Source organism: Parus major, unplaced genomic scaffold (assembly GCF_001522545.3).
Source record: "Parus major isolate Abel unplaced genomic scaffold, Parus_major1.1 Scaffold506, whole genome shotgun sequence".
NCBI lineage: Eukaryota > Metazoa > Chordata > Aves > Passeriformes > Paridae > Parus > Parus major.
The window spans coordinates 1-18071 of NW_015379397.1; the positions used below are offsets into that span (position 1 = coordinate 1).

Consider the following 18071-nt stretch of genomic DNA (forward strand, 5'->3'; position numbering starts at 1 on the left):
TGGTTGTAGCAAAGAAATTAGTTCTCAAACTTACACTTTATACCTCAAAGTCTGGAAAGAGTATTCGGACTTTAAGGTACATTGTTTCTTATCAGTTAGCAAAATACAGGCTTTTTTTTTTTTTTTTTTTAATTGAGTATTAATATATTCTAACTTGGTTCAAATTAATACTAATAGAAAAAAGTATGGCTAAATATGATGATAAATCAGACTTGAAGTGATTGTTTTAAATGTTGGGAATTCTTTAATTTAGGACACGACCTTCTGAGTATCTTTCTCTTTTAGATATCAAGTTGTTCTGCAAACAACAACAGAAGAGAAGAGAAAAATAGGTGCTAACTTGAATCGTCTTATAGAAACAGTTGCTACTCATATAGCTTCTATAGTGGTAAGCTAAAATTTGATATCCAGAATTAAATCTCTCTAGAGACATTTGCAGTTAAACACTTGGAAATTAGAACTTATTCTTTCTAAGGAAGTATCAGTTATTTAGCTGCTGCACTGAGTCCATGGAAAGTGTTTAACTGACATCAGTTAACCTCTGCAACGACTGCTTAAAATGCTTTAGCAGAATCAGTACAATACTGATAGAGCTAATAAATACATGATAATACATGATAGAGCTAATTAAGTTTTCTGTACCTCTTTTCTAGAAATACCTTGATGAACAGAATGTGAAAATTCACAGAGACTATGAAGAATTCATGTCTGAAGATCTGTTGTCAAACTTGACCAGCATCCTAGACAGCTATAAAAAAAAGGCTGAAAGTCTCTAATCGCTAAAAGGATGGAGATAAAAATGTTGCATTTCTGAAGCTCTTGTATGGTGCCTTCTAAAAGGATGGATACTACCTGTATTTAGCACTGAAACTGGTTTGAAGTGGAAGGAAGTAGTTATGAATGTTTTTTTGTTGACACAAATACATGAAAGAAATAAAAAACATATTTGCATTTTTTGAAGAAATGCTTTGCTCCGACTTTGTACTTGCAATAGCACGTGTATACATGATGGGCACGTGCATGACAGACAGTTCACATCCTTCTCCAAGCTTCATTTTACTAACAAGACCAAATGTAAAATGTCTGTCTCCTGCTTGTTCAGTTCCCTATGAAACTGCACAGAGACACCTCTTACATGAGTAAAAAATCAAAACCTCTTTGGAGAAGATGATTATTCCTTATCTAGCAGTCTTGTAAATAGTCTAGAAAAAGAAACAGTGCCATGGCACTGTCGATGGCAGGGGTGCCATGACTACCCTGAAGAAGCCGTCCTGTAAAGGACTGCCCAGGGGCACAGGCACGTCCTCTGCCCGGCGACTGATCTCAGCTCAGCGGCAGCGTGCAGGCGACACAGAGAGGGAGACTAGAGAGCTGTATGGCATTCCACTGAGAAACAGTCTTTATTATAGCAGGGCCCTCAGTGAAGGGAGCCACTGACAGCAGCTCCCGGAACAGGGGAAAAACCGGGGTATTTATAGGGAAGGAGAGGGGAGGGGGAAACTGGGATACATGTATCGGGGTGGAGTGACAGGGGAAAACACCAATGGGGTACAAGAGTTTAACATAACTAACTCAAAGACCCCTGGGAGTGACACTTTTCTCTCTCTGAGAGAAAAGTGCCTTGCCTAGGGAGAATCCTTCCAAGGGAGAGCCAGGCTCTCGGCGTTGGCCAGTTCTTCGGCCTCCACAACATAGCAGTTTGAAAACCAAGGTTTGTCTTTAGCTCCTCATACTCCCAGATGAAACTTCACTGAACTTCTTGAATATGTACCAGAGAAAGTTCTAAATAGGACATCATATGAATTCTTGGCGTTTATCTAATCAGTTAGATTTGGTTCATGTTCAATACATCAAAATGGTCTAAAATGTCTGTATTCTTCTTGTTAGGCCAGTTGGACAGACTCTATTTGACTTTTCTTCCTCAAGAAAGTAACAGTGAAATCAGCATATGGGCAGCTTTGGTCTAAAACAGTTTGAAGAAAGCAGATCGATGCTACGTGAAAATAGTATCTTTTTATCTATTCTGTGTATAATTTTGTGTTTAAAAAAAAATAAATAAAACCCAGCATTCATATCTTGGATAGTTTATGATGGTATTTCCTAATGAAAGCATTGAAGTATTTGAGAGTTGTCTTTAGAGGTCAGACATTCAAATATACAAAGATAAAAACAATTTTGCAGCTGCTTCAAGGCTTTTAGCAGCTGATAGGTAAAGGAAGCTGCTCCTTAATTCTACAATATTTGAATGAAACACTGATCCTTAGGATATACAACAAAACTTGAGTTAGACCATCTAAACACAGACTGCAAATACAAACTGAATTGTTTAATTCTAGGCTATTTCTGCAGAATGAGTTTAAAACTCAGTTGTCCTTAACATAGTGCATGAATTTTCTGGCCCTGGATTATTTTGTTTCAGATATGATAATGATGACATTATTTAAACTTCTAATTTTCTGTTCCTCTTATACTCCAGAACTTTAATTTGACAGCTAGAAAAATCTTCTGACAGGTGGGAAGTTCTTCTACTTTCTTTTGTTGTCCTCTTTTCTGTTATCATTACAGACTTTTTGTTTTCTGTAACAAACTGCATCCCACTTCCTTGTCTTTAGAAGTTTTTTCCTTTTGTGAACTCTTTAAAAATTTGTTCTCTAAAGCAATGTAGGAATCTAATGTAGCAAAACTATGAGTCATATATGAGAGCCACATTCCTTTAAAGAATGTGCTTATTTAGGGGCAGTGGTCTCTGACTCCCCTGTACCTATTTGTCTCTGCTTCTATACTGATCTTGTGTTTTGTAGCATCTGTAGGTTCCTTGTCGTATGCAGCAGTCAGCTGATTAAATGAAAGCAAATAAGGGGCATTTCCAAGGACTTTATATTAACCCTAATGAACACTGGTCAAAGAATCAAAATCACAAAGCCTTTGCTTAATGCACTGGCCAGTGTAATATTCTGAAATTAAAGTAGTCCAACTAATAAAAAATAATAAAAAAAAAATCCATGTTAGGAACATTAGCAACGTGTTTTTGCTATTGGTCTGTGTGTCAGTTAAGCTACACTGCTTAGAACCACCTCAAATTTGGATCTAGGTTCTGTAAAATACTTTGGGGCTGTTTGTTGTAATCTAAGAGATCAATACCAGCCAATGTTTTACTAGGTACTGTGTCTTCACAATTTCAAAATGGAGGGAATTTTTTAATCCTTGTTGAACATGTCTCCTCTGGGATATTGGAAGTCAGGTAGTTATTTTTGATTTGTGTTCTGGACTATGGCTTTTAAATTTAGGCAGTAGGCACTAGAAAATAATTACTGCTCTTGGTTTTGTTTCTTTATTGGAATATAAAGTCTTAATGAGAAAGTACCACAGCAACTGTACATTTCAGTAGTATGAGTCATTTGTAAATTTTGGCTTTTGTATGGATACAGTTGCCTCATTTAGTGCTCGTGTACCTTTTGTACAGTTGAATGTGTCAAGTTTTCGTATTCTTATACTCCATAAAATTTCTTATGCCCGTTTCTACAAAGGACTGATTCTTACTGCTAGTGTAGAAATACTACATAAAATCCCAATTAATCTGACTTTCCTCATGGAACTAGATAATTATCTTAGCAGCAGATACTAATTCCCTGTCTCTCCTTGCTGTTGAACATGCATTGTGTAGAGGAAAAATAAAATATAGAAACATCATCTTCATGCAAGCTATAGAGGAATAAAAATTGCTTTAACCTTTTTAAAAATAGATGGCTTTTTAAAAATTATTTGGAACATAGGGCCAAGCTACTTTGACGATGATTTATGTGGTGTCCTTTTGGCATTAATCTCACCAAGCAACCTTTTCATATTACATAAGTATTTCCTCTATGTTACCACTCTTGCATCTGTTTTGTTATGATTATTATTTAGCTATAAAAAATAACACTTGATGCTGTAGAAGCATGCTGGAACTCTGTAGCTTTTTTCTTTTCCCTAGGGTATGTTGGTTTTTTCCATATTTTCTTGTCTCATCACCATCAAGAACGTGGTAGTTCTTCTTTTTGAGTAGTTCTTGAGTGGATCATGTAGATTCATTCAGGTTGGAAAAAGCTTCTCATTTCATTAAGTCCAACTGTTAACCCAACACTGCCCAGTTCACCACTCAACTGTGTCTTTGAGTGCCACATCCTCACAACTTATAAATGCCTCCAGGGCTGGTGATTCAACCACTTCTTTGAGCAGCCTGTTCCAATGCTTGACAGCTCCTGCTGTGAAGAAATTCTTCTTAATAGTCAATTTAAACCTCCCCTGCTGCAACCTGTGCCTGCTAAGGCTTTAACTTTGCAGTGTCTGTTCAGCTCACTTGTATGAGGCTCCTGCAATGCTCTTCATTGGTTTTGCCAACGTAAAGCATGGCATGCCTATGCAAGCCTTTAGTTCTGAGCTGGATTCTGTGGTCCTGTAATACTTCCAATAATTTGCCTGCTCTGGCCTTTTATGGGAGTTCTCATCCCTGCTCCAACATCTGTGGTAGAATTAAAAAAACACCTATGTTTTTTAATCTTCTTTTTTGAAAGTGTAAGAAAGAAGAAAAAGCCAATAGCTGAAGACATTCCCTTTTCACTAAAGGGCAACACTCTCACTGCAATGCTCTAGTCAAAAAGGAAGACTGTGGTATCTCATGCTAAGTGACTAAAACAACGGAGATTTTGTGAACAAGGGTATTGCCTATTCATTCCTAATCTACAGGTTATTTGGTATGCAAGTATTTTGAGCACTGCAAACAATCTGAAGAGATTATACATGTAATCGTCCCATTCTTCTTTGGGGTGCACTTATTTGCTTTAATACTGGAAAACTTATTGTGTCCTTTAGAGCAAGTTAACTCTCCACTTTTGGCAATAGTACAGAATAAGGAATTTACCTGTTTTTGCAATACTTTCTGACTACAGATTTTTGGCTCTGAAAAGGTCCTTGTGGGGGCTGGGGAGTCAGCTGATTCAGAGATCCTGGCCCTACCTTGGAGGCAAGATACTTTTCTGTAAGAGAGAGAAAAGTAACACTCCCAGAAATCTTTGAGTTAGTTATGTTAAACTGTTAAACTCCATTGGTGTTCTCCCCACCCTGATACCTGTATCCCAGTTTCCCCCATCCCCTCTCCTCCCCTATAAATACCCCAAGTTTTCCCCTGTTCGAGAGAGCCACTGTCACCAGCTCCCTTCGCCAAGGGCTTTGCCTTAATAAAGGTTAGTTCTCAGCGAGACGCCACACAGCGCTCTAGTCCCTTCTTCCGTGTCACCTGCACGCTGCCTGGGCTGAACTGGGCTGAAATCATGAGCCGAGCCGAGCCGAGGATGTGTCTGTGCTCCTGGGCAATCCTTTTCAGGACAGTTTCTTCAGGGAGTCACGGCACAACCTCCACCGCCGTGGCAGTCCTGGTATGATGAAATCATGTATTGCTGAATCTTTTTTGCTTGCAAAGCTCTCCACCATATAGGGCTATTGAATCATCAGTATTTTACATTTTAGGCACTTGTTAGAAGTGTTGATGGCATTTATTCCTTTTTAATAAATGAAAGAAGCACAGAAGACACAAAGGCCTCAGTGTCGCCCACTGGATGAGGGACTATCATTGCCTTAGCCAGTGTTATATCCAAGGGATATGCACTGACATCTTCAATCCTATATCAGGAGATTGGCAGAGACCAGTCACTCAGCCTGAGGAAACTTCATTTTGCAGTTTGGTGAGGATTTCTTTCGTTTTGGTTTTTCGGTTTTTTGTTGTTGTTGTTGTTGGTTGGTTGGTTTTTTTGTTTTGTTTTTTTCGTTTTTGGGTTTGTTTTTTTTTTTTTTTGGTAGGACTAGATCTGCTTACAGGACTTTTTCTAGACATGACAGAAGTTTGACAGTCTGTTGTTTACTACTGCATGCTGGAGAGTGGACCTTTTGTGAACCCTGGTTCATAAAGGTCTACCAGTCCCAGTATTTGCCTGAGGTAGACAGGATCTCATGTCTGTCTACACGATGATTTGCTGCACTGTCCCTCCATTACAGAAGTTCTAATCATCAACTACCATTGAAAGTAAAGCCTTTATTCACGGTGCAACCTTACAGGACAATTACCAAAGCGATTTCTTAGTTCCTTATTCCTAATCTGTGGAGATAGAGCGTGGAATGGGATTCCTGCTAATCTACATAGAAGACCCTGTTATCTTGGGAAACTTACTTTGTTTCCATCCAAGCTTACACCAATTGCTGAATGTAGTTGATAAAATAAAAAACATCAGTCAAAGTGAAGCCTGAATGAAGGCTTAGCAACTCTAAAAAGGCTGGCTTGTTAGACTAAGAAAGAATTGAACTTAACATCCACAATGTTAAGTGAACTTTCAGCCTATGTGAGTAGTGTATGTCATGCAGTATTATAAAATCCAGCTGCAATTGACTTTTTGCTCTTAGCACAAGGACATGGTGGTGAGGAGTTTGAAGGCATGTGCTGCTTGAATCTTACTGATCATTCAGTTTCCATCCATAAGCAACTACAACAGCTACAGGATGGGTTACATGCCCTGAAAGAAGATAGTGACCCCATTGGAAGTTGGTTCACCAGCTGGGGTATCACTGGGTGGTTGAGGTCTCTTGTGTTAGGAGGGGGACTGATTTTACTTATAGTGTTAATTGGGATGACAGTTTTAAGTTGTACGTTAAGTTGTCTTCATAAAAGTATAGAATGAGTCACATCCAAAGCCTGGTTTGTGCAAAAAGAAAAAGGGGAAATTGTTGCTATATTTTATATATTAGTAAAGGCCTGTCTGCACAAACCAGTCTTTGAAATAAGTCGTGATATTAAAGGCTAAAGTCCTTGAAACCTTCCTGCAGAAGAGAGAGTAAAGCAAAACAATATCCTTGTGTATATGAGAAAAAATGTAAACCTGTGTGTTAGCCAATAGTAACTTGCTTAGCCCACAGACCCTGTAAAACCCTACATAAGTGTGCTAAAGATAGAAATAAACGGCGCTCATGTTTACTTCTGAAGGGTTGTGAATAGCTGGCAGTCTCTCAATATATGTCAGCAGTAAGTGTCTGAGAAAATCAAGATAATATTTTTAGAACATTCATGTCTTAATGACCAAAAATTAAATAAGGTAACAAACTTCTAAATTTCCTAGTAAATAACAGTGATCATTCTTTTATGTTACCTATAGAAAACAAAAACAGCAGAGATCGTAGCAAATAAATGAAACCTTCGATGAAATGAAGGATGCAACAGACTCTATCTTCTTCTCTCTACCAGCAGGTGTTTATCAGTGTTCCATCACAGCTGTTTCAGTTGTAGTCATCTTCATCTCTCTAGGAAAATAACTATACTTTGCAATTTAGACAAGTGCCTTTTAACAAAACGTGAGACAATTTAAATTAAACAATATTCAAACCTGGTAGAAATTAATTATGACAGAAGGAAATAACAAAACTTAACCTCAAAAGAATACCAAAGTTATGAAACCTAACTTAAGAACACTCAGACTTAAACAAAGTGAAACTTCACTTAATTCTATCAATACTTAACTTGTATCCAATGAAAGCATAACTCAATCTTACTCTATTATTACAAAAAAGGCAACTGAAAGTTTGGCATATAACTTTTGAACACAATAAAACAGCAACATGGATTTACTATAGAGATTATAAAAATGTAACAAATACATTATGTTTTTAAGTATTTTGGCTTTGAGTATAACTTAGTAACTACAGATGTTACTGAAAATACTTATTTGTAGCAGGAATTTGCCTGGTATATACTTAAGTTTGTTAGGACTTTTAAAGTGTGGTTCTACTAGAGAAAAACCACAACATGATTTGGCAAGTTACCATTCAGCTTTTGTAGCACTTTTCAAAAACATCAAGTCCAATTTTTAATTAAAATCCAAAGTCCAAATCAGTATATATGCTGTTAGACATGTCTTTTATAGCAAAAAGACTCACATTGAAATTACTTTATTAGATTTGTGGAAAAAACAAGAAAATGGGTAATAGATGGTTAACTTGTCTTCTTGTACAATGAAGTTCTCCTAGCTAATTATTTTTTAAACCATGAATATCTTCTATAGATAACATTAATTGGAAGGTCGTTTTATCAGTAGCTGTAAATCACTCAATATTTTGACATTAGGTTTTAAAACTAATTATTGCAAGGTAACTTTTTACTTCTGTTAATATTCACCCTAAACATTTCTAAAGAGGGGTTTTTCAAATTTTCTAAAAGGATCACAGTAATTTCTCCAGTAAAACTGTAAAACCACAGGTATGTAAAATTCAAAAGAACCTTTTAATCAGGAAGAGAGTGACTATGCTGCCCTGTAGCTTCCCTGGGGTGTGGGGGAAGGATGAATTTATTTCTAAAAGACAGGAAAGCCAGGGTTATCTGTTGTACCTTTTACAAACTAAAAAGCAGCAAAAAGAGTAAAACTGCTCCTTCACCCAAAGATATTTTCCTGGAGAAAAAGATAAAAAAAACAGCAGCAATACCAAAATCCCATCTGACTGAGATGTGTGCAGTGCTGGCTATGCCAAGTGAGCTCTGACATAGAACACGACTGACCATTTGTTACAGCCTAGCATTGATTTTGTTTGGTTTATTATATTTAGACATTCAAAAGACAAATTCTGCCTTGTTCGGAGTCTGTGAAGCGCAAACTCATTTTAATAACATAGCATCCCTTTACGAAAACGTTATACCAGCCATCTATGAATATACAATACCTAAATAGCGTGTTGCAGTTGTGTTATGTGCATTATAAGTGTGAATAACACGTAGCAGTTTCTTTTCACAGAACCTTACGTTTTCCTATCTTTTAAGTATGTTTGTTTTTTAGTATTTTGTACAGTAAATATAAATTGTTTTGACTAAATGTTTTATTTATTTAACAACAAAAACTGTGTCAAGAGAACCCCCTGTTAATTAAAGTTCATTAATAAATTGTTAACTGAAGTTGTGTAACAAGTAACGTTTATTGTGGTTGGCACATCTCTGGAGTTTTGGTAGCTTAAATTAAAAAAAATAAAAATAAAAAAAAAAGTAGCTGAGTAACTTAGGGAGAGAGATAAAGCAGTGCTGCGAAATCTGTGCCATCCTTAAAACAAACAGAGTTACAATGGCTCACACAAACCTTATGAAGCCAAGGGTACCAGTGAGACAAAACGTGTCAGTGACCAGATCCCAGGATATAAACTTTGCTACCAAGAAGACTGGGACCTCGGCCCTTGGCTGCAACCCAAGGGGCCTTGAGGAAGGTAGAGTTAAAAGTCCTGAGCATTATTTTCACTGTGTTCATTAAGATACCCTTGGAAACTGGCCAAAACCGTAAAGCTGGATGGGACAGAATCCAAGAAATAAGGAAGGAATAAGAGATATTAAAACAAGCAGCACAAAAGCAAGCAATGAAAGAACAATCTATGTGAAAACAAAGTCCCAATAATTCCAATCCATGTGACAAATGCAATCACTCTGTAGCTGAGTCAGGGACAAGATGGAACCAGGGTTCATGGCACATCCATATGTTAGCACTGCCTGTTACAATCACAACAATTTTAAAAACAAAAGGAAATAAAGGTATGAAAAAGATCCCAAGGAAAGAATTGGAGGAACTGAATAAGTGATATGAACAGTTAAAACAGCAGTACAGTGACTGGGATTTGGCAACTTCAACTCAAAATATTTTTCTAGATTTGATCCAAGAAATTTCCACAGAATTAAGATTATCCAAATGCTGGATTTGTAGTAGACATAGAATGGCTGAAAGATGACCATGGAGAGGTCTGAGTCTAGCTCCAGAACAATTTTTAAAACAGAATCATACTCAAATTTCCAAGACATTAAAACGACCCGGGGGGATGGATTTTGAGTTATCAAATAATTCAAACCATTTGTATAACTCAAGAAGGAAGGAAATACAATAAAGTGGTAAGATATACTCCTTGTATATCTATTTTACTAGTAAATTCTGATAATAATAAGAAAACCTGGCAGCCAAAACCTCCCATTCGATATTAGGGAATAACAAAAAAATTAATTCCGAGTGAGATAACCAAAGTGATTTGTGCTGACATAAGAATCCTGGAGCTAAACCCTACCAATCCATAAATGACCTAAAATATTATGTTTTATATTAAGATTATTGTTTTTACCTTATATGATTCTGTGCCTTATTAGACTAATCCACTCCATAATTTAAGGAACACAAACTACAGTAACACCCATTGATCCAGAATTGGCAAAAAAAAAAACAAAAACCAAAAAACCACCAAACTCTTCAATGATACTAAAAGCAAGACCTACTGGCACTAAAGAGACTACTACAGCACAAAAAATGTTAAACAAATTTGAGAAAGAGTGTGAAAAGCTTGATGCAGCATGGGAGATGTTACAAAAATTAGAAGCCAAAGTGAGGAGAACACAAGAAAATGAATTATTTGGGATATAAAAAATACTAAAATTCAGGATTTTTTATAAGAAGCATGAATCAATACAATTAAAAAGAGAAATGCAAGAATTGTAATAAATGGAGATGATTCATGCTAACTAAATTGTAACTATTTGGAAAGTAATTATTATAAAGCAATAAAGGGAATCAGTGTTACAAGGCAGATGGTCCCCTTTGCAGATGTTATGTGTTAAAAACAGGATACAGGATGCAGTTTTAAGAAAAGCAATGTCCCAAGACAAAATCAACCTTGAGATGAACCAAGTTGGAATGACTTTAGGTATAGGGCCTGAAAATTGTTAAATGTAACACTAATTAGTGGAACACAATGCTTATTTACATAACACAACGCTTAGTACGCACGCACACCTGTAAGGCCATCCAGAGGACGAGGATGAGTGTGAGCCTTCATCCACAGACCACTGAAAGAACACTGAAGATCCCCTAACAACAAGTGAGGCTTGCGCCATGAAGAATAATGACATAAAATTTAAGAATCAGAAGTAGGAGGAAACTTACAGGAAACATTAATGAATATGCATAAGCATGTAATATAGAAGTTTAGTTTGAACTGCTTTGTTCTGTACATGAGGCAGGGTGAGAAGCCCTCTCCATAGCCCAGTCGGTTTTGCTTATGTTTTAATCACACTTAGTTACTGGCAAATTATATATAAATTGCATTTTTTTACTAAACTGTATTCTTTTATACCAAATTGCTATTCAATTCACTAAATTGAATTAATTTTTAATTAAACTGCTGTTAATTCAATAGACCTAGTTGTCTAATTGTAATTTCATTTATAACAGTTACCATCAGCATTGAAGTGTCCTGGGGTGTTACAGCCCTGCAGGCTCACAGTGGTCCCTTGTTTCCATGACAATCCACAGTGTCCCACTGGCCCCTTGGTTCCATGGGCCCAACAGAGCCACAATGATCCCCTTGGTTCCACAACTTCCCACGGTGTCCCACTGGCCCCTTGGTTCCATAAGGATCTGGAGTGTCACACATGTTTATGGCATTTGTCCTTGCTGCCCCTCACATCCCCCTGCCCCACAAAGAGCCCCGACCCACCCGTGAGGGACAGGCCCTGCTGTGCCAGGCCTGGGCTCAGGGCTTGGCCTTTCTGCTTCCTCCAACCCAGCCAGGGCTGGCTCAGCATTGCAGTTCCCTGTGCTGTGCCCCAAGCTTGCCTGGCCCATGCTGGAAATGGACTTGAGGTACCTCAATCCCCTTGGGCGGTGCATAGGAGAAAACAACAAACTTCTGGTTGCAAACTTTAGAGATTAAGTACTTGGGAAATCATAAAGTGTCATGGAATTACAGTAAATCGCTTCACAAAGCACCGATTTACCAAATTCGAACCTGTTCAATATCAAGTTATCCAGATTTGGAGAAGAGGAAGTCAGGAGAAGAGAGAGAGAGGGACAGAGATCCAAAGTCAGCCTTGGATCCAGCACCATCTCAGCTGCTGTGAGCTCCAGGGCCGTGGCACATGTCAGTGTCACACCCGTGTCACAGCCTCACCTGCTCTGCTCCCTCTCCCAGCTGGGGTTTTTGGGGTGCCAGGGCCTTGGCAGCCACTTTGGGGCTGGAGCAGAGGCTGCAGTGGCTGGGTTGGGGCAGTGACTGCCCCACCTAGGCAGAACTTGCTCTGCCCCACAAACACACCCTGGAGATGTCTGGGACCATTCATCATGTCTCTGCTCTCCAGCACCGAGGCAAAGCACTCTGGCTCCATCTCTGGGCTCATGCCCATGGCAACCACCCCTGGCAATGGGGCTCCATGGACCTGCTCTGAGGAAACCCCCCAAGAGTTGGGTTGAGTAGTTTTCAGTGGCATTGCGTGGTTTTGAGATGACAGATTGAACCCTTTTGTCTCTTTGAGTGACAAGAAATGGAGACAACTACACCAAATATCCCCAAAACCCCCAAGTATCTCCCTGAATCCCAGATTCCTTTGAAGCACTAGTAAAAAGTGAGGCTTTAGATGCCTTTGATGAATTTGTTGATTTTTACCCCAGTTTTGTCTGTTTTACAGGGATGAACCAAAAGACAGTTAGAATCAAATCAAAAGAAACACCTCCCCAGTGTCTTTCCAACACATATTGCTGGGAACATGGGTCATCAGGGCTCTGCCCAACGTGGGTCGTCCGATGTGGGATGGAGCTGGGGCAGTGCACAAAGCTCTTCCTGCACTTGGGGCACTTGCAGGGCTTCCCTTACCGGTGACTCTGCTGGTGTCTGGTCAAGTGAGAGCTCCTGGAGAAGCTCTTCTCACACTGAGGACACTCGTAGGGCCTCCCCCCGGTGTGGATGCGTCGGTGCTTGACGAGGTACGAGTTTCGCTTGAAGCCCTCCCCACAGTCAGGACAGCGGAAGGGCCTCTCCTCTGTGTGAATCCGCTGGTGCTTCAGGAGATTGGAGCTGATCCGAAACCCCTTCCCACACTGGGGACACTCGTAGGGCTTCTCCCCGCTGTGGATGAGCTGGTGATTGATCAGTTGGGACCTCCGGCTGAAGGTCATCTCACATTCCCCACACTTGTAGGGCCGTTCCCCAGTGTGGATCCTCTCGTGGATGGTCAGGCTGGAGCTGTGGCTGAAGCTCTTCCCACATTCCCGACACTCATAGGGCCTCTCCCCAGTGTGGATGCGCTGGTGAGTGACGAGGTGGGAGTTTCGCTTGAAGCCCTCCCCACAGTCAGGACAGCGGAAGGGCCTCTCCTCTGTGTGAATCCGCTGGTGCTTGAGGAGATGGGAGCTGATCTGAAACCTCTTCCCACACTCAGAACACTCGTAGGGTCTCACCCCAGTGTGGATGATCTGGTGGATGATCAGTTGGGACCTCTGGCTGAAGGTCATCTCACATTCCCCACACTTGTAGGGCCGTTCCTCAGTGTGGATCCTCCGGTGGATGGTCAGGCTGGAGCTGTGGCTGAACCTCTTCCCACATTCCCCACACTCATAGGGCCTCTCCCCGGTGTGGATGCGCCGGTGGGTGACGAGGTGGGAGTTTCGCTTGAAGTCCTCCCCGCAGTCAGGGCAGCGGAAGGGCCTCTCATCCGTGTGAATCCGCTGGTGCACGAGGAGATGGGAGCTGGTCTGAAACCTCTTCCCACACTGGGGACACTCATAAGGCCTCTCCCCATTGTGGATGCGCTGGTGACGGATGCGGTTGGAGTTGCAGGTGAAACCCTTGCCACATTTTGCACACTCATAGGGCCGCTCATCGGTGTGGATCATCTGGTGGCGGATCAGTTTGGTGCTCTGGCTGAAGCTCTTCCCACACTCCAAGCACTTGTAGGGCTTCTCTCCATCCTGAAGCTGTTCATGGACCACCAGCTCAGAGCCCCGGCAGGATCTCAGGCTGCCTTCCCGGCACAGGGTGGGTCTTTCCTCCTCAGAGCACCCTGGGCTGTGTTTGGAGCCCCTCCTCCTGAGGGATCTCCTGGGCTTTTCCTCCGCGTTGGGTTCCTGCACCATGGAGCTGCTCAAAATGGCCTCTTCCACGAGGTTCTGACGTGAGGCTTTGTCCTCCCTGGTCTCCATCCTCAGCTCCTTGTCTGGGGGAGGAAGGACAAGGAGAGGATGGGATTTGCCTCCATTGAGAGGGAAGGGGAAGGAGATCCCCCCAGTGGGTCCCCGGCAGGACGGCGTTGGCAGCGGGGTTGTCCTGCAGCCGGGGGCCATGCTGGGCGGGGAGATGGAGCAGGAGGGAGGGGGAAAGGGGCACTGACTTCTTCCTCACCTGCCTGGGTGTCCCGGGGAATCTTCCTCTTCCTCACAGCCTCCTCCTCCATCTGGTCAAAGTTTGGAAATGGGAAATCCTGGTTTGAGAGAAAACAAGGAATGAGCATGTTGAGTTTGAATGTTCTTCTGCCCAAGTCCATCTCCGGAAGTCACCGGCCATCCATAAAAATCTCCAAACGCCAAGAGTCAGCCTTGAAAATGCCTCCCAGGAGTTCTCCACCTCTGCTTTCCCCCCTTTGGTGTTCAGAGGTTCCCACCCTATCCCAGCTGCTGGGGGTCCCCCATCTACTCAGTCCCTGCCCTCCTCAAGATGCTGTGAGTCCCAGGAATCTGAAAAGTTCCCCATTTCCATCTCCTCAGTTATGGGTCTTGGGGGTTTTTGGGATGTCGGGGTCCCTTCTCCCCTGCTTTGGGGTGCAGGAGGTAAAAGGAGTCCCCCCTGCCCCTCTCCAGGCTGTTGAGGGTCCTGTGAATCACGACACTCCCCCCCTCTGGGCTCCCCACTTTGGGGTCCTGGCAGACACAGGGCACTGCTCCTCCAGGCTGCCTCTGCCAGCAGCCACCACTGGGACTCCCCAGTGTCCACCCAAGGGGCATTTTCCGCTCAGCTTTGGAATTCTTAATTTTCCAACCCCCCCCCCCCCCCCCCCCCCCCCCCCCCCCCCCCCCCCCCCCCCCCCCCCCCCCCCCCCCCCCCCCCCCCCCCCCCCCCCCCCCCCCCCCCACCAAAAAACTCAACCCAGGGAATCCTCCAGGATATCTGGGCCGAGCTCCCCCTCCCTGGGCACCTGTGGGATGGGGGGTGATGATCCCACAGCTGGGGGGCTGTGAATTCAGGGAGTGCTCGACCTCGTGGTTATTTCTCCTTTCCTTGATCCTCCTTTGTCCCTCCTCTTCCTCCCACTCCTCCTCTTCCATCCCTCCTCCTCCTCCCTAACACCACCTATTTCTCCTACTTCCATCTCTTTTCACTCTCCTTCTTCATCCCTCTTCTTCCATCCTTCCTCCTCCAGGAGCAGCAACACCCTCGGTGCTCCGTTCCCGAACCTCTGGCAGCCATGGTAGGATCGGGGATGGAACTGGGACAGGTCGGGATGGGCAGCGCGGGGCTCTCGGCTGCTCCCACCCACTGGGGGTGGGGGGAACCCGGCCCGGGGAAAAGGAGAGGGAAATTGGCGGCTGCAGATCCAACCTGGGGCTGGCTGGGGACCCTGGCTGGGGACTGCCAGCCCTTGGGGCTCCTCTGGGGAGATGCAGGAGGGGGGAACACAGAGAGGGCTGGGGGATCCCAGGAGTGGCAGCACTGGCAGGGACTGGTTTGTACTGGGATCATCCTGGCAGCGACTGCGATTGTACTGGGGGTGTACTGACATCATACTGGGATCATACAGGCAGTGAGTAGGAGCCTGCAGGGAGCAACTGAGACCAGCTTGGGTGCAAATGGGATATACTGGGAGTGGCTGGGTTCATGCTGAGGCTGACTGGAAGCACCTGTGAGCAACTGGGATCATGCTACAAGCAACTGAGAGGAACTGGGAGTCACCGGGTGCATCCTGGGGGTGATTGGAAGCAACAGGGCTTATATGGGGATAAACTGGGATCATTCTGGAGGTGACTGGATCATACTGGCAGCGAGTCCAACTAAACTGAGGCTGACTGAGAGCAGTTGTGAGCAAATGAGATTATGCTGGAAGGAACTGGAAGTGACTGGGAATGTGCTGGAAGGAACTGGGATATACTGGGTGAAACTACGAGTGACTGGAACAAAAGTGAGGGTGAAAGGGAGCAACTGGAACCATGTGGGGCTCAACTGGTTCATACTGGCAGTGACTGGGACCACCCTGGGATTATCTTTGGGTTATACTGGGAAGACTTGAGAGTGACTGGCAACATACCATGCACATCTTCCCCCATACTGGGGGTGACTGGGAGCAACTGGGAGCACACTGGGAGCCAATAGCATCATACTGGGACTGACCGGGTTGATCTAGCTAGAGGCAACTGGGATCATCCAGGGAGTGATTGGAAGTAACTGGGATTATCCTCGGACCATCCTGGGAGGACTGGCATGTGACAAGGATCATACTGGAGCTTACTGGGCTCATGATGGTGTCAAAAGGGAGATACTGGGATCACATTTTAGGCTACTGGGAGCAAGAGAGCAACTGGGATGATGCTGCAAGCAGATTGGAGTAACTGGGAATGACTGGATGCATGCTGCAGGCAACTGGGATATACCGGATGTGACTGAGATCATACTGGCATAACAAGCACCAGACTGGGATCACTAGGAGTGTCTGGGAATGCCTATGGACATGCAGAGGGCAACTGAGATGCACTGTGAGTGTCTGTAACCATACTGGGGGGGACTGGGAACACACTGGGAACAACGGGAACCATGCTGGGGACAACTGGGAGAGAGTGGGAGTAGGGACTGGAACCATGCTGGGAGGGGCTGGGATCATCTCAGGAGGGACTGGAATTGTACTAGGGGCAATTGGGATCACACTGGGAGAAACAGGGATTGACTGGAATCACACTGAAGGCAACTGGGATCCTACTGGGATCACAGTGGGAGCAGCTGGGCCATCCTGGGCAAGACTGGGACCATACTGGCAGCAAGTGGGACTGCACTCAGGGTGACTGGGAGTGGCTGGTAGCAACTGGAATTATGCTGGAAGCACCTGAGGAGTGACTAGAAGCAACTGGGATAGACTGGGGGAGACTGAAACCACAGTGCAGGTAAATGGGAACAACTGGAAGCACACTGGATAATCCTGGGAGCAGCTGTGCCCATGGTGGGGTCATACTGGGATCCTAGTGGAACTAGCTGGGATCATACTGGGAGTGACTGCAAAGATGCTGGCTGTGACTGGAACCATGCTGGAGGTGACTGGGAGCAATTGGGCCCACCCTGGGAGTAACAGGGAGTCACTCTGGCCATGACTGGAATCATACTGGCAGTATCTGGGAGTGACTGGAACCATACTGGGGGTGACTGAAACCACACTTGGGGAAACTGGGTGCAACATCTCATCCTGGAAGTGACTGAAACCACACTGGGAGTGACTATGCCTCCTACCAGGATAGTACTGGGAACCACTGGGATTACAGTGGGTGTGAATGGAACCAGGCTGGGGGTTACTGGGAGCTACTGGGCCTATATTGTGAGGAACATGCGGACACCTTGGGAGCAACTGGGATCAACAGGAAGGTACTGGAACCATGCTGAGGGGACTGAGACCACAACTGGGATCATACTGGGACCAACTGGGACAATACTTTGGGCAACTGCCAGAAACTGGGATCATGCTGGTGGCAAGCCAGGAGTAACTGGAAAGACTGGGATCCTTCTGTGGTAACTAAAACCTTACTGGGGAAACTGGGACATACTGGGAAGGTCTGTAACCATACCTGGGGGACTGGAACACTGGCAACAGCTGGAACCATGCTGGGGGCAACTGAGAGTGAGTGGGACCATGCTGAGATGGACTGGGACTATTCAAGGGATAATTGGGATCACACAGGGAAGAAATGGGAACAACTACAACAATTCTGGGATTATACTCAACTGGGATCACACTGGTTGCAGCTGGGTACATGCTGGCTGAGACTGGGATCACACTGAGGGTGACTAGAATCATATTGGGATTGACTGAGAGTGGCTGTGAGCAACTGGAATCATGCTGACAGCAACTGGGACAAAGTGGGAATGACTGGGAGCATACTGGAGATGATTGGAAGCAACTGGGCTTATACTGGGATGAACTGGGATCATTCTGGAGGTGACTGTGATCATACTGGCAGTGAGTCCAGCTACACTGAGGCTGACTGGGAGCAGTTGAGAGCAAATGGGATCATGCTGGA

At 43.8% G+C, this 18071-nt stretch overlaps 1 protein-coding gene and 1 long non-coding RNA gene across 2 annotated transcripts; one reads left to right on the plus strand and one right to left on the minus strand.

The window, feature by feature from the left end:
• Nucleotides 1–6: 6 nt before the first annotated feature.
• On the plus strand, nt 7–1148 carry LOC107199221. Its single transcript, XR_001519184.2, has 2 exons — nt 7–388; nt 654–1148. It is a non-coding gene; the product is annotated as an uncharacterized LOC107199221 (long non-coding RNA).
• Nucleotides 1149–7146: 5998 nt separating this feature from the next.
• LOC107199222 (zinc finger protein 664-like) lies at nt 7147–14757 on the minus strand. Its single transcript, XM_033511717.1, has 2 exons — nt 14203–14757; nt 7147–14017 (listed from the first exon to the last, which is right to left on the minus strand). The coding sequence occupies exons 1-2, from the start codon at nt 14342–14344 to the stop codon at nt 12675–12677; spliced, it is 1485 nt and encodes a 494-aa protein (XP_033367608.1). The 5' UTR covers nt 14345–14757; the 3' UTR covers nt 7147–12674.
• Nucleotides 14758–18071: the final 3314 nt, after the last annotated feature.

Coding starts and splice junctions, on each gene's coding strand:
- LOC107199222 (XM_033511717.1), bottom strand. CDS start 14,344: ATGGACTTGGGCAGAAGAACATTCAAACTCAACATGCTCATTCCTTGT. Junction 14,018..14,202: donor TCCCCGGGACACCCAGGCAG/GTGAGGAAGAAG, acceptor TTCCTCCCCCAG/ACAAGGAGCTGAGGATGGAG.